Here is a 16895-nt window from a genome sequence, read left to right as displayed (position 1 = left end):
ATTTTCATTTTGATCTGGATCGTCCTATTTATAGATTTGGCAACACATGTAACGTTGACGCAAGGGAGCTAACACCGCGGCTTTGTTGACATCCTCACTTTTTCAGAGGCTAGAACAAGCTGTAATGCATGTATTATGGTCCGCGCATGGTGACATATCGTCATTATATGGTCTTATGGTGCGTTTGACATCGATTATGGGCAAACTACACTTTGTAAACACGGGAGCGCGTACATATGCCTTTAATGTTTATATATTATTTAGCAAAGTTACAGAACACTTTCTAGCCATTCATTGCAGGTGTTTCTTAATGACAGTACAGCGAATGTCCCTTGAACATTTTAAGGTCCAGATCGTCAGAAAACGTTCCCAAATTGGCTCCTTATGTGCTGTTTCTTTTACACGGGAAACAACTATCCCTCCACAAAGTCACATACCAAAATTCAAAACCCTGACTGCTTGCTGGAGTGAGTTTGAATATGTTGATGAATTAATGTTCGAATAAGGCACCAGCGCCTTACACGAAATTAATTCTTTAAAAATTACCACAGTGCACAGACAACACCGATGCTGTTTATTTTTGGTATGTGACCAAGTGGAGGGGTGGTTTTATCCCAGGTAAAGCATGACAAGATCTGAGACGGTGAGGTGAACTGTTTACACGAGGCGAGGCGGGTCTTGAGGTTGTTTTTGTTCACGGACGGACCCATGCATACAGTACAGAGAGATACTGTTCAGAACAAATACTCACCCATTACATCATACAGGTAAACAGGCGAGGCAAAAACGCTTCAAAACTCTAATAGTGTGAGATTATCCATGTCATGAATGATTTTTAGAGCGCGTTAAAAGCAAGAGGTGCTGCTTTCCTATGTGTGACACAAAAACTGCCAAACTGAATACGCGGTGCGGTGATCTTGTGATCTCGTCTGTATTGAGTGACACTTACTTCCAATAGTCGCACAGCTATGTCTGAATAGATCTTCTTTGCATCAATCATTTAAACTTTTCTTCATGTAGATTAAATTACATAACTTTACCCAACTCACGTATAGCAATTAACTCTAGTTCAGTGCTGGTAACGCTGTACGCGTCCCCTTGGTAACAAGGGAGACCACTCTACAAAAGAGAGTGAGTGTTATGGAGTGGTATAGCCCGGTTTTTAGACAATCATAAATGCCTCTACACAACTCTATAAATTTAGTATTTGTTTACAGACTTGAATGTAATCTGAATAGTTGTCCGCTACAGTAGCTTACAAGGCACCAGCGCACACTCACTCACACACGCAAAAACCTGGTGTTAAATGGATCTTGACACTGCCAAGACTAATTATTATTGTTTACAAAGCTTTTTACATCACAAAATCATTTCCGGGCTTCGACCAGTACCCTAGGCCGACAACACCGCAAGAAACTCTACAGTCCAAGACGCAGACACCTTTTGGCTCAAACAAAGCAGCTTAACAGGTAAGACGAATAGGTATTCTACTGTACGTTACCCTACTGCCATCTTTCGGCTTTCAAGATGTTGGTATGGCTGTAAGTCCTTCAGACGACTGACAAGGGTGCACCAGTCCTCACGACACCGCAACCATTGCTTGACGTAGTCCTTGATCCTTCCAGTTCGTCTCGGCGGCTAACTGTAGAACCCTGCCAGCTCTCCATGCCATGGTCATGTACACCAAGCCGCAGTTGACTGGTTCAGTTCAGCCTCCGGCGATGAAAACCCCCCAGTTGGAACACTGTAAAGTTTATAGTCCATAAATCAACTTGTCTTTAGTTTCTTTCACTCGCACAATAAAAATACTCACTCGTCCAACATATTAAGCTGCATGAGCCAATATAATTATTTACACGTTAATTCCTGTTTTCTAAAACCAAGAAAACGTTACGTAAAACCCTCACATGTTTAAGCAGTGTAGCACAATAGCTTAGGCCTACACAATAACGTTAAACACAGAACAGTCACTCTTCACATACGACAACATGACATGAAAATATAACCGGTTTCAAACATACCTCAAAAGAGTGTAAAGCCAACATTTAGTACAGTCGCCGGCCTGGCATGAATATGAAAATGGAAGATATCACGTAGACTGATAGGGAAAGTTCGTCAGTCTTCATCCTTCTTCAGTCAGATACCTAAAACAGGAGCCCGTCTGCTAAAGTGTTACGAAAAACATGAGTCGAGCTTGGCTCCTTGACGGCGACTGATTTTACAAAGTCGTTCTTGCTATGACATTGCCAGTGAGCTGTCGTCTGCATTACTTGCACGTGAAAAACCTTGTCAGTTACACAAAAGTTCAACTGCGGTCAACGCGACGGTATGCAGCCTATAGCCCTTTCCAATGTCTGACCATCGCTATAGTCTATTCTATTTACAACAATACACATCACCACAAATACGAGTAAACCGCTTCGTAACAGTGAGCCATCCCATAATGCCAGACCAACTACCGGTCCGACTTCCGTATGCATGCGCATAGGCCGCCATTTGTATCATTCCAAATTCAGCGGTCCAAGGAACTGGGCGTGTTTACGTACGCTCTGGCTGTGTTCAGCCTTACTTCTTCGTCTTAGGACTTGGATTTCGCCCCTTGGTCGCCGCCTAAGCCTCGCACCTATACCTCTGCTGTATTTGGTGAGATCTTTCGGTTTTACTTGTAATTTTAGGGACATTTTGTCGCTCATCTTGGACTTATGAAAATTTTCTCTGAACATTTTTCGTAAGTTTATTTTGTTGTCATGGCAGAAGCTGCGCTCAAAGATAGCGCTAAGAAGAAGCCTAGTGCGAGACAGGTTGCTACTGATGCCACGCCCAGTAAGAAAGGGTCTCGCAAAACTAAAAGTGCCGGTCATGCCACTTCTGTAGGTTCTGACTTGTCCGCTAAATCCCCAGTTTTGGCGGAAATGCTTGCTTCCCCCGTTTTGTCTACGCAGGTTACAGATAGCAGTACTCATGTGAATAATACTGCTGTTGTTTCTGGGACTCCTGTTTGCCCAGGTTTGGCCGCTGCAGACGTAGCGTCTTTGTTACTCACTTTGAGTTCACAGGTCACAACTTTGGCGGCTGAGCTGTCTTCAACTCGGGCGGAACTTCGCTCCCTCCCTTCCGGTGTTGCGGATCCGCCTTCTCTTGCCAGGATCCGGCCCTCGCCTTCTGCTACAGCTTCTGCGTCGTCTGTCACTACGCGTGCTGATGTTCATGCTTCGCAGGACGGTGACGTTCGTCGTGTGTCTCTGCTGAACATGCCGGTTCACGGCAAAGGTATGTCTACCCCATGAGTAGCCGGGTTCTCCGGCGAAAGTGGGGTGCGTGTACAGGAGGAAAAGGCGACCTCCGCTGCAAAGCCTGCGAGCCGTAATAGCCCTGACAACCTGGCTGACCCCTCGCGCGGAAGCGCCCGGTCGGTTGGGTCGACAGGCCCTGTGCAGCGAAAGGGTGGTGCGTTCCTTCCCCCTTCTTTGGAGGAATGTGGGGAGCCGCATCGTCATCTTCCGCCCGGGGGGCAGGAAGTGGTTGGCCTGGATGACCTTTGGATTGACCAGGAGAGTCTCTCTGGGGGTCACCCTCCCGATTGCGCTTTTGAGCAAGAGGGAGAGGCCGACGAGGGTATGTCCGCTATGGGGGACGACCCTCAGCTTAATTTGCCGTTGAGGTTGCCAAGCGCAGTGGCGCTGGCCGCCGAGACGGCATTTAAGTATTTCCCGGAAGGGGTGGCTGAAAGTAGGTCAAAGCTTCCTCCACAGCGATCCGCGTTTGATGATTTCCGGTCGGCACGAGAACAGAAATCTCAGTTCCGGTTCCGCGAATCTTCGTCAATTGCCTACGAAATGGCAAATGTCTTTAAGACTAAACGTGGTTCAGCTGTTCCTCTGTTGTTGCAACATGGGGACGCACCGGACGATGTTACTGATTGGCTTGCGAAGCCTGGGGGTCAAGTTTCCGGTTTCTTGAATTGCAAGTTTGCCCCTCAATCAGTCAACTTGATTGAATCGTTTGCCCTGCCTTCGGCCGTGCTTCCGGTTTCACCGGGAATGGCTGTGCTGCGTGAGGAGGTGTACAGTAAGGACAAGCCTGTTCCTTTTACTGACGCTTCACTTGCGGCTATTGAAGAAGCGGGAAGGTCGTTGTTGGAACTTTCTTCCGTGTCTGAGTCTTTACAAAGGTCTTTGTCAAGATGCATTGCCACATCACTCGATCCTTTCGAGTTCCGGTTTGACGCTTCGGCTTTGGACGCCACCACTCTTCTCTCCTTGCTGGCTAAGGTTTCGAAAGAACAGATGTCCCTTTCGGCTAAACTCTATGCCCATGCAGTGCACTCCAGGAGATCTGCCTTCTTGTCAGGTTCCAGGATTCGGGATAGGGCAACTATCGAGAACTTGAAGGTCTCGCCGTTCTCGGACGGTGCCCTTTTGGGTCAGTCGTCCATTGACGCGTTCCAGAAGGAGTCTCAGGACGCAAGGGACATTGCTTTCTCCCATCTTGCGCTCCAGGGCTTCCAAAAGTCTCAGAATAAGCCGCAAACGCAGACTCAGTCCTCTAGCAAGCCCCAGACCTCTTCGTCTGGTGGCGGCGGGAAGGCACAAAAGCAGTCTTTCTCCTCGAGGGGTAGGGGCCGCGGAGCTCCTTACCCTAAGAGGGGTCAATCTTTTGGAGGATCTAGGGGGTCGGGGCGCAAGCCTCACCCCCAATGATGCGTTCCCGAACCTCTCATTCCGGTAGCCCCCGCACTGGTTGTAGCGGGCGGCCTGTCCAGGGCCCTCACTTCCTGGCTGCAGCTAGTGGACAGCAAGTGGGTTACCGGGATAGTGAGTTCGGGATTCCGGCTTCTCTGGTCAGGGGAAAAGGCACCTCTGACCAGGATAATTCCGCCTTGCAGGGCTCCAAGGGATACGGAGGCAAGGGCCGCCGTACAAAAGGAGGTGACCGCCCTTCTGCTCAAGGGAGCAATAGAGGAGGTCACGGACCTTCAGTCTCCGGGGTTTTACGGCAGACTCTTTGTAGTGCCGAAAGCCTCGGGGGCGTGGAGACCGGTCTTGGATTTGTCTGCCCTGAACAAGTTCCTAAGGACGGTCAAGTTCACTATGGAGACTACAACCTCAGTACGGGAGGCGCTGCGTCCGGGGGACTGGGCAACGTCTGTGGATCTCACAGATGCGTACTTTCATATACTGATGCACGTAGCAGACAGAAAGTGGCTACGCTTCCCCTGGGGAGACAGAGCTTACCAGTTCAGGGCTCTTCCTTTCGGCCTGTCTCTAGCGCCTTGGATCTTTACGATGATCGTCAGACAGCTTTGTGCTCTGGTAAGAAAGAGCGGGGTTCGTCTCAGAGCCTATTTGGACGATTGGTTGATCCTCCATCAGGACAAAGAGCTTTGCGAGGCTCACACTCAGAGAGTGCTCAGTCAGGCCTCTCAGCTCGGCTTCTCCATAAACCTCACAAAGTCGGAGTTGGTGCCTTCTCAGAGGTTTGTTTATCTGGGCCTGGAGTTCGACACCCGAGACTGGACTGTTCGTCCTTCTCAGAGAAGGATAGTCAAGCTCCAGGATCTGATCCGTTCTCTTTACGGAGAGAATCGGGCCAGCGTACGGGTCCTGGCCTCGGTACTGGGCCAAATGGATTCGATGGCAACGCTCATTCCGTTAGGCAGGGTACACAAGAGGCCTTTCCAGTCTGCTCTGCAGGCTCGTTGGGATCAGTCATCCCAAGGCTGGAATGTCCAGATAGCCCTGGGTTCGTGGTTTCTGCACACAACTCGCGTATGGTTGCTCCCTTTGTTGTTCCAGGGAGTTCCCATTGTTCGCCCACCGCCAGAGAGCGAGCTTTTCACGGACGCATCTCTGACAGGGTGGGGTGCCCATCTAGACGAGCAGACGGTGTCAGGGGTTTGGGACTCAGCTCAGTCCTCCCTTCACATCAATGTGCTGGAATTGGAGGCTGTCTCCTTGGCCCTACAGGCGTTCAGGCCCTTTCTGGAGGGCAAACATGTCAGGCTCCACACGGACAACACAACTGTGGCGTCTTATCTGAACAGACAGGGGGGGACGCGATCTCTCAGCCTTTCAGACATAGCATGCGGCATTTTGACATGGTGCGACGCTCAGAACATTCTGCTTTCAGCCGTGTATCTGAGGGGCAGTCTAAACGTCCTTGCGGACACCCTGAGCAGAGGGGACAAGGTGGTCCATTCGGAATGGACTCTGTCACACCAATCCCTGCAGCAGCTCCGGGCTCAGATAGACAAGCCACTGGTCGACCTCTTTGCGACGAGGTTCTCTGCGAGACTTCCTCTCTTTGTTTCCCCCTTCCCAGATCCTCTGGCCTGGAAGGTGAATGCCTTGGAAATCGATTGGACAAACCTGACAGCGTACGCTTTCCCCCCGTTCTGCCTTTTGGGCAAGGTACTCAGGAAAGTCGACTTAGAGAAACCAGCGCTGGTTCTGGTCGCCCCGCTTTGGCCAAGCCAGCACTGGTTTCCCGATTTACTGCGTTTAGCAGTTCGGCCCCCGATTCCTCTCGCCGTGAAAAAGGGAGACCTCGTTCAGCCTCGGTCAGGCATCCCCCACGGAAATCCGCGGGTCCTGTGCCTTCACGCCTGGATTCTGTCCGAAGCTCTTTGCTTAAGGCAGGGGCCTCTACTTCCAGTTTGAAGTTTGTCCTTCATGCCCATAGGGAGTCCACGACTTCTGTGTACTCCTCTCACTGGGCGGCATGGTCTAGGTGGTGCTCTGTTAACGGGGTTAATCCCTTATCACCTAGGTCGATGCAGGTTGCCAACCACATGTCTTGGATGGCAGAACAGGGAGCCTCTCCCTCGTCTCTTCGCGTACGGAGGTCCGCGATCTCCTCGACTCTTTTGCAACTCGGTCACAAGATTTCACTCGGCGGAGTGATTTCTAGCGTCATTAAGGGTGCCTCCCTTACGGCCGCGCGCTCTAAGTCACAACTCCCTGCCTGGGACTTGATGTTAGTTTTGCGGTTTTTAGCTTCGGAAGATTTTGAACCTTATATTCTTTCAGCTTCTTTGATTAATTTGACACGCAAGACGGTCTTTTTAACGTTGCTCGCTACCTCTAGGAGAGGCAGTGAGGTTCACGCCTTATCAGGTTTAGAGAAAGATATTTCTTTTGAAAAAGATGGATCCGTTTCTCTTAAGTTTACTCCAGGTTTCCTTGCTAAGAACCAGAAGCCTGGTCAGATTTCGCCCGTCCTCCACATCATGCCCTTGAGCGATGTTCTCGCTCCTGGCGATCCAGATGTAGTCAATTGCCCCGTTAGGTCACTCAGTAGTTACCTGTCACGCACGCGGCATCTTCGTTCAGAAAATCAAAAATTGCTGTTTATATCTCTGAACACGGCTAGGCATAAGGACATCGCAAAGGTTACGTTGACCAAGTGGGTCTCCAATCTGATCAAACAAGCTTATGCCTGGTGGGAGGCTCAATCTGGAGACATTAGGGCAGTCTTGCCTCTCACTGCAGCCAGGACACACGAGGCTAGAGCATGGGCTTCCTCCCTGGCAGTCCTCAAGTCTGGTCGACTTACTGAAGTTCTCGAGTCAGCCTACTGGCGATCCGAAGATATCTTCATAAATTTCTATCTCAGGGACATCTCTTCACTGAGACAGGACGGCAGTTCTGCGCTTCCTGCTTTGGTAGCTGCAGGGCAAGTCCTACATGCTTGAATTTTGGTAAGTACCCACCACCTATAGTAGCAATCTGCTATACGTGAGTTGGGTAAAGTTATGTAATTTAATCCAAAATTTTAGTAATAAATTTTAATTTAATTAATATACTTACCCAACTCACGTCGTTTAATCCCTCCCGCCTCCCCGCTGTGGTGGTTTTTGGGACTAAAAAAAGAAGTGAGTTGGGCTTCGTTTGGTATGATACAAATGGCGGCCTATGCGCACGCATACGGAAGTCGGACCGGTAGTTGGTCTGGCATTATGGGATGGCTCACTCTCTTTTTTAGAGTGGTCTCCCTTGTTACCAAGGGGACGCGTACAGCGTTACCAGCACTGAACTAGAGTTAATTGCTATACGTTAATTGGGTAAGTATATTAATTAAATTAAAATTTATTACTAAAATTTTGGATTTAAATTCTTCGTTATTTTGTGTGCTTGCTTTCCGACTTTGCTTGCACGGGTAGAAAAAAGCATTCTCCATACTACAATATCCCCGTACTCTACCCCACCTCTTACTTATACCTCCTACTTATACCTCCTACTTTGCTTTTTTACCTATGCAGAATATTCACTTGTTGCAAACATGAACTTTGGTAATGGAAAAAAACCAAGCTCTTAAAGTGGTAAAAGTGCTGATTCTATAACTTTCTCAATTTTGTTTTTTTGTTAAACATACAAAAATTTTACATTGAGTGTATCCGGGTTTCAGAATATTGCTTCAACTATTAAATAGTTGACTTTGTACGAAAAAGACCTTCAATTAAGTATATCACATCATATATTTAGCTTGAAAAGCAACGATATTTTGTGTGTACCATGGCGATCTTAACATCTTAGTAAAGAACGCTATGGTGTGTACGCTTTTTGAGAATTTAGCGTTAAACATCTAGATCGCGTTATATTTTAGTTAGCTGAAAAAACTTCTTAAATGCACTTTTAAGGTCAAATTTGATATTTTTGTCATAACAACATTTCTCCTAATAAAATGAAAAGAAAAAATCAATTTGTTCTAACTTTTTTCAATTTGTCAGCCTGTACAGACCCCCTAGTTTTCAAAAAAATGGGATTCTTGCCCGCTTTTAAAGTTTAATAACTCTCAATGTATCAATCGTACAGACTTCATATTTTGTACAACACTTGTAAAAGTACTTTGACATACACAACATAACTTACAGGACAGCTGTTCAATTTTAAAGGTAATTACAGCACTGTAAAAATGCCTCGATATGCACTTTTTACCTTTGAAGACAATGGGCCTCCCTAAGTATGTCAGGCTAGTGATGGTGGTGGGAAGGAGGTTGGTTTGAATATGTGAAATATTCTTAGAGTTGAATGCATTGATACAGGTCACAAAAGGGCCAAGTCTGTGTCAATCAGTTGGACAGTATAAAGTTCTCTTGAACATTATTTTATGAAACTGGAACAGCTTTTTATTTTTATTTTAAGGGTTTAAGGGGGGGGGGGGGGGGGTGACGGGGTCATAGGTAGTGAAATCCTCCTTATAAGACCTACAAAACCAGTCGTATAAAGCATTTGCTCTTCTTGTTGTAATAAGGATTAAATTACATATGCTTACTCCCAATCACATATAGCATTTGACACAGTCTGAGATGCTAGGTACTGAAAACGCTTACCCGTCTAACACATTAAAGGGAAGCAAACCCATCACCAAAAAGGCAAACGTAGCCATGGTAACGGGCCGGTACCCCGGGAGTTACCTCCCATCTAGTGGATACTACGTCACTTCCTATACCAACACATGGTCATATTCATACGTCTTTCAGTGGCTCATGAGAGAGGTTGTTGAATTTTTTGCGCTCCCGTGGCTGCCTTGTGTGAGTTCCTCACTGGCCGGCCACATTACTCGTCTTTCTCCCGTGCGGGCTCCTTTTGGTGAGCTCGTTCTTGTTTGTTGTTACGAACTTGTTTGCTGTTTAGTTACTGATTTTTTCGTCCTTTGGGACTTGTATTGTCAGTGACTTTGTGCGTTTTCGCCATTTTGTATTCTGGTCAGTGTGTTGACTGTGATATTTTGGTGTGTTAGCCTCCGCTTGTCTACTCTAGTGGTTGCAAGCGTGGTAATTCGTTGTTCTTTGAACATTGTGTGTTACTGAGGTTTTTGTCCGTTCGGACGTGCGTTTGTCAGTAATCTTTGTTTGTGATTCGTTTGTTCGTTTAGTCAGCATGGCTGACTCTGATAAACGGAAAGAATAGTGGGAGTTTCGGTCGTAGGCCGTTTACTCTTGGTAATAGTGCTAGCTCTGTGTGTTCTAGCGTTACTATTGTCTCCTCCTGGGCTTTGGCTTTGGAGCAGGGGGCGTTTGTGTTCTCGGTTTTACTGTCCCTCGTTTCAGAGATCCGCTTTTGGTGTACGAGGTGATGCAGTGCCCGGTTGTTTCCGGCAGCGCCGCATTTCCGCCTGCGGTGGGGGATGTGTTGTCACTTGCTTCGCTGGTCGTGCCTTCCGGTTTCCGGAATTCAGGTTCCTGCTTCAGCGGTTTCCGCCTCCTCAGGTGGACTCTCAAGTAAGTCGAACTGGTCTGACGGCCCTGGTGAGGCGACTGGGCACTCCCTGCCGGGAAACAGTTCTTTGCAGCTTCACTACCTGCACTCTGCTGGTCGGCCAACACCACCTTTGAGGATTGGGGTTGTTGACCAGCAGCGGTGGCTTGCGGCCAGTTTGACTTTTTCCGCCTGTTTCAGGACCGGAATTCGTTGGCTGGCGGCGGCGGCCGTTTCCAGTTTCGACCGGAATAAACTATAGGCTGGCCTCCGGGCTTTATGGCTTCCGGCCTCAGTCTATGCAGCTTTTGTTTCCGCTTTGGCGGTTTCGGCGGCTGCGTTTCCGGTTTCGGCCGGAAACACGGTTCCTCCCTCCCTTGGTCGTTCCGACTGCGGGGGTGGGGGGGGACCATAGGCTGGCCTCCGGGCTTTATGGCTTCCGGCCTCAGTCTATGCGGTCTTCGTTTCCGCTTTGGCGGTTTCGGCGGCTGCGTTTTCCGGTTCGTCCGGGAACACGGTTCCTCCTTCACTTGGTCATTCTGACTGCGGTGGTGGGTGGGACCGCAGACTGGCCTCCGGGCTTTATGGCCTCTGGCCTCAGTCTAGGCAGTCTTCGTTTCCGCTGTGGCGGTTTCGGCGGCTGCGTTTCCGGTTTCGGCCGGAAGCATAGGTCCACCTACACACGTACGCTGTAGCTGCGGTGTACGGAGGGACCGCGGACTGGCCTCCGGGCTTTATGGCTTCCGGCCTCAGTCTATGCAGTCTTCGTTTCCGCTGTGGCGGTTTCGGCGGCTGCGTTTTTCGGTTTTGATTGAAAGCATAGGTCCACCTGCACACGTTCGCTTTGGCGCTAGTGTATGGATGGACCGCAGACTGGCCTCCGGGCTTTATGGCTTCCGGCCTCAGTCTATGCAGTCTTCGTTTCCGTTGTGACGGTTTCGGCGGCTGCTATCTGGCTTCGGCCGGATTCGCTGTTCTTCTTCCTGGCAATTCCGTGTGGATGTCAAGGAGGAAGCAACAGTGTCTGGCAATAGGTCCTCCTTCACTTGTACGCTCCGACGTTGGTGGTGGGATGGACTGCAGACTGGCCGTCTGGCTTTATGGCTTCCTGCCTCAGTCTACGCAGTCTTTGTTTCCGCATTCTGTGGTTTCGGCGGCGGCGTTTTCCGGTTTCGGCCGGATATGCTGTTTCTCTTTCTGTCACTGCCGTTTGGATGTCAGAGAGGGAGCAATAGCAGTCGGCTTTCAGCACTCTGTGCTTCAGTCGGGGCAGTCGTTGCTTCACCCGGAGGGTGTTATGACGTCCACTTATCCAGGTCCGGTGGTCGGATGGTTGGTCTACTTACCCTTTTCCTCGTGGTCAAGGGATGAGTGAGGTCGTTTTCCGGTGTTACGGCTTTCCGGTTTCCGGTTATTCCGTGCTTCCTTCCACCACCGGGTTTATGACTTTGGTCTTTGTCCTTCAATGGTCCACGCTGAGGTTCAGTCGGTGGTCAGCGAAGAGACATGGTCGGGATTTCCGTCAAGGCTCAAGGCTATTCTTGCAGCTGCGCCGGAGGTTTCTTCCCGTTACTTTCCTTTTAGGAATCATAGGTCTCTCACCACATGGTCACTCTGTGTCGGTGCTGGGTTTGACCGGAGACTGGCTTCCGGGCTTTTTGGCTTCCGGCCTCAGTCTAAGCAGCCTTCGTTTTCGCATGGTGCGACTTCATCGGTTGCGTGTCCGGCTGCGTCCGGATATACTGTTCCTCTTCTTTCCGGTTGTTTTCTGGGAGGAAGGAACAGCGGCCGCTTTCGGGCGTTCTGGCTCCTCGGCCGGGGTAGTCGTCTCGTCACCTTTCCGGTGGGGGGGGCTTCTGTCCATCTAGTTCCGTTGTCTTGGATGTCATTTGGCTTCTTCTGACTCTCTTTCAGTCAGGATATCAGTCGGGATGATGTTCTGGTATGCGGGTTTCCGGTTTTCCGGTTATCCCGTGTATTGTTTCTGCCTCTGGTGGATGTGACTTCGGCATTGTCTTTCGCTCGGCCACTCTGACTTCAGTCGGTGGCTAGTGAAGAGACATTTTTGGGGGTTTTCTGTTAAAGCTCAGGTTGTTCTTGATGCTGTGGCGAAAGTTTTCCCTTTATTTTCTGGAAGGCGCATCGGCGATTTCGGCTTCCTCTTTGGTTGCCTCGTCGGCGGTGTTGGACTTCCGTTCCGCGAAGGAGGAGGATTCCTTCTTCCGGTTCGGAGAGCCTCCTTCTGTGGCATACCACTTTTTGCAGGTTCTGGCGAAGCCTTTTCATGCCTGGAATGGTATTCCTTTGTTCCCGTTCCTTTGCTGGTCTTTTCATGGCAAGTTAAGGAACAGGCTCAGCCTTTGCTGGCTACGGCTATTACGGGTGTCCGGCCTCAGTCGGTGAACAGTTGTTTCAGCTACGGGCTGCTGCTTCTGTCGCACTTCCGGCCTGCCGGAGGGGTTGTTTCTCTTACCGGCGTCTTAGTTACGTCAGGGTTTTAGAAACAACGATTGACCTTTGTGGTCATTGTTGTCTGTCGCTGGGTCCGACTCTGTCTTTCTCTGGCGATCAGATTTGTTCTGGTGTTTCGTCCTAACTTAAGATGTTCTTGAGTTGGCCTCGGAGGTTACATTCAGATTTTCTGGGGGGGCATTGTCTTTGGCAATGTAGGTCTGAGGAGTCATCCTTTGTGGCTTACCTTCTCTCTCAGTTTTGGCCAGTCCTCTCCTTCTGGGAGGGGGGGGCTGGCTATTGTTCCTGTTTCTTTCGTTTACCTGTGTACGGCGGGTACTTCGGAATTATGGCTGTCCTACGGGCATCATGGCTCTTAGCCTTGACCTGTGCGATTGTCTCCTGCATTTCGCAGGTAGCTATGGCATTTCCGGTTTCTGTGTTGGCGGATTTCTAATCTTTCTTCATCCTCTTTCTGAGGTGAGTCAGTACGACTTCCGTTTGGTTGGGTTTCTTGTTACAGTCACCCTTCTATCACAGGCTACTATGACTATGGCGTTGGCCTGTTGGTCTCAGTGTTTGTCCCTCAGTCTTTCAGACGTGGACATACGCTTTCTGGTTTTTCGCCCAAACTCAGGAGGGCTCTTGATTTGGTCTTGAATTTAATTTCCAGTTTTTTCCTGAGAACTCTTTGTCTCGGGAGTCTTTTGGCTGGTCGGCTTCACGTTTTTCCCGGTATGCCTACCAGTCGTGTTTTCGGCTTTGGGTTCTTGATTCGGTTTCAATTACCTACAAGCAGACTGAACTGCGGACACTATGGCTTTGAGCCATTTCGTTCATGGTTACGGGTCACTCTAAACTTTGTCCTCTGTGACTTACGCACTTTCGGGTGCTTATGCTTGTTGTAAGTAGCTGCTTCCTCGTACTATCTCTTTCTGCTTTTGCACAAACGGGTAGAGGATTTCTGGTTACCATCTCTTTTGAGAGCAGCAGGTCTGCTGTTTACGGCACCCTTCTTTAGCATGCTTTATGGGTGACGATGTCAAAAGATCGCAGTCAGGGTTTTTTCCTGATGTTTTCTTATGTCACTTCCTAAGAGTACCTTGATCGTTTCTTGGTTAGTTTGTACTCTAACGCAGAGTAGCAGACAGTGTGCTTAGGGGGAGTGAGCGTTTCTTCACGTTCTTCGAACTTTAGGAACGCTCATGCTCTTTTTGAGTTTTTATCATAGGGTTGGACGCTGGTACTTCGTACTCGGGTCTCTCTCTTTCTTTTTGCGTGGAGATTGGTCACTCTTCTCTGGAGCTGACCTATATCTCTCAGGTGTTGTCGGGCTTTGGCATTGCCTTCCAATAAAAGGGGGGGGGGGGGGGTCAGATTGTCTTTCCCCTCCTCTCGGCTCGGGTTTATGTAATCCAGGGCTCTTCTTCCTTCCTGGGCTGTTTTCTTTACGGTCCGGGGGGAAGTGTTGGGCACAGCTTTCTGGCTTTCTGAAGTTGTCTTTAGCAAGTTTGGTCTAAGGGACATCCTGGCTGTCTATCAGGATTTTCTCTGGCCCCTTCCTGACTTGTTGGCAGGGGGCCAGTTCCTGGCAAGGGTGTTAGAGTGAGTTAGAATTTTCTTTCCCACCGGGCCCTTCATGCCTTTTTTGGGCAGCGGGCCAGTTTCTGGCAAGGTTTTTAGAGTGAGTTGGATTTTTCTTTCCCACCGCCTTGTTGATGTTATCTGCTATATGTGATTTGGAGTAAGCATATGTAATTTAATATAAAATTTCTAAAGTAAATTTTCATTTGATTAATATACTTACCCCAATCACATAGTGTAGGCCCGCCCGCCTGCCCCGCTTATGGTTTTTTAATTTCTTTAAAGCCGTATGAATATGACAATGTGTTGGTATAGGAAGTGACGTAGTATTCCACTAGATGGGAAGTAACTCCCGGGGTACCGGCCCGTTACCATGGCTACGTTTGCCTTTTTGGTGATGGGTTTGCTTCCCTTTAATGTGTTAGACGGGTAAGCGTTTTCAGTACCTAGCATCTCAGACTGTGTCAAATGCTATATGTGATTGGGGTAAGTATATCAATCAAATGAAAATTTACTTTGGAAATTTTATATTAATGAATTTCTAACCGCATATTCATAACAAAAATTAATTTAAATTCAACTGTAGTCTTATGCTTAAAAATCGTTCTATATGATTGTAGATATAATACATGTGTATTCTTGTGCCAAATTTTATGGATGTATGATGTTGCTGTAAAACCGTTTCCTACAAATCCAGTATGGCGCTGTTTTCACTTTTTTTTCATTCATTTTTATGTCACTTCAGAAAACTAAGTTATTCCATGTATTCTCCAAGTTTAATTTTGGTAATTTTACTGCCTCACATTGCCTTAAAAACACTTTAAGCTTAGTACAGGCAACATACTTTGTGTGCGTATGTTTGTGTGTGTGTGTGTGTGTGTGTGTCTCTCTCTCTCTCTCTCTCTCTCTCTCTCTCTCTCTCTCTCTCTCTCTCTCTCTAAGTTGCTACTGAGTCAGTATTTTGTGTGTTGGGTGGGACAGTCAATGTGGTTCGATGAGACATGCATGCATACAGAGCAGAGATACTATCCAGGATACACTTGGATAAACCCAGACTGGGTGTTGTCCCCGTACTTTTTTTTTTAAAGTGACTAACGTTTAACGAGTTCCTTCAGCTTTCTGAAGCCTTATACAACGAAAAAAGAAAGCAGGACTTAATGGTTCAAGTATCTGGACATGCCTGTGAGTGTTGTGTCTCTTAATGTGTGGACATGCACAACATCATACCTATTTTGCCTGTGTGAGACCACCTACATTGTAGGTGTGGGAAGGTGGAGTGGAGGGGGGACACATGTTTGAGTGTGTTGGAGTGTAATGAAGAATGTGGCACTGGCAACTTGTTGCAGGAGGTTCCACGTGAGCTGTACGGCCCAGTGATGGTTGTGTTGACCATGATTGCTTTGCTGCTGTATCAGATGAAGTCTGCAGATCACAAAGTGGTTAGACTTTTTTTGTTTTCATTTGCTGATGCTTTTGTGTCCAGAATCGTTTTACCTTCAAAAGCCCCTGACTTGCTAACACAGCAGCTGAAGACAATTATGTACATGTAGCTGGATGACGAGTCTTGCTTCAAGACGGCTATTTTGTACAAAGATGGCCAGTTTTAGCTAATGAACCTTCTACCATACTCAAGTCATCTCTCCAGTTATGTTTGGGCATCTCATGGTTATTTAAAAAAAAAATTTGAGTCTTTGACTCACCTGAGCTATCAGGAAAATCTTGGTAATGAGGAGTGGTAGGCCATCCGGCAGACCAGCTGGCTACCCATGGAGAAAAAAAAGAGTGAACGTTGATGTTGTGGTTTGATGTTACATCCAGACATGAACCAAGTCTGGTTGACCCTCATCAAATTTCAAGGTCATGGCGTGGTGTTTTGTGCGGGAAAAAAAAGAATTTTGTTTGGCTAAAGCTTTGAAACTTCCCACACTCCCATGGTTTGATTATCTCCAGATATGACCCAAGTCTAGGTGACCCTCGTCAAATTTCAAGGAAAAAATCGGGTGAAAAGATGAAAACTTTACCTTCTTGAACAGTCTTGAAGCCAGATCTTTGAAACTTTACACAGGGTTCCAGGGTTTGATGATCTCTAGATATGACCCAAGTCTGGTTGATACTGGTCTTATTTCCTTTAAACAGTATTTTATTCGTAAACAGGCACATGATAATATAACAACATCATTAAGAAGGAGCACAACAAGTTTAAAACTTATGGTAAGTGCTCACATAAACATTCCTGAAATTTCATGGCGGATTATGATCAATGCAACACATTTTTTTAAAAAAGAGATGAGACAAAAAAAAAAAAAATATATATATATATATATATAAAAAAAATTAAAAAAAATATCACAATAAGGTCAAGTTTGGGTCAATAAGTAGGAAATTGTTACTTTCTTGAATGTTTGAGGAGCAAATAATTTGTTTCTAATTTACATTGCGCATGATGAAGGTGAATCATATGAGCATTTTCTCTTCTTGTTTTTTGTATACTTATTTTTCTGGGGGAATTTTCTACCGGAATTTTGTACCACTATCACTGTGGAAGAGTGCAGCGACAGTCGTACTACCCATTGTGATAAATACCACGCTGCGATATTGAGATAATTTATTTGTGTACTGACTGATTGCATCTTTATTCAGGTTGATTAATTTGTGTGGATA

General features: G+C 47.5%; 1 protein-coding gene and 1 long non-coding RNA gene across 3 annotated transcripts in view; one reads left to right on the top strand and one right to left on the bottom strand.

Moving 5' to 3' along the window:
* Window positions 1–16895, top strand: part of LOC138970874 (protein YIPF3-like) — a 56243-nt gene that overhangs the window by 21628 nt on the left and 17720 nt on the right. For both annotated transcript variants that reach the window (XM_070343443.1, XM_070343442.1), the window contains exon 6: window positions 15581–15673. In XM_070343443.1, coding sequence (XP_070199544.1) covers window positions 15581–15673 — 93 coding nt within the window. The remainder of the gene's footprint in view (window positions 1–15580; window positions 15674–16895) is intronic.
* Window positions 1303–2422, bottom strand: LOC138970878 (uncharacterized). The gene is made up of 2 exons (XR_011457093.1): window positions 2022–2422; window positions 1303–1744 (listed from the first exon to the last, which is right to left on the bottom strand). It is a non-coding gene; the product is annotated as an uncharacterized lncRNA (long non-coding RNA).

The sequence above is a fragment of the Littorina saxatilis genome, linkage group LG7 (genome assembly GCF_037325665.1).
Source record: "Littorina saxatilis isolate snail1 linkage group LG7, US_GU_Lsax_2.0, whole genome shotgun sequence".
Lineage (NCBI taxonomy): Eukaryota > Metazoa > Mollusca > Gastropoda > Littorinimorpha > Littorinidae > Littorina > Littorina saxatilis.
Note: the sequence above shows the minus strand (reverse complement) of the source record. Positions and strands in the feature narration are given on the sequence as shown.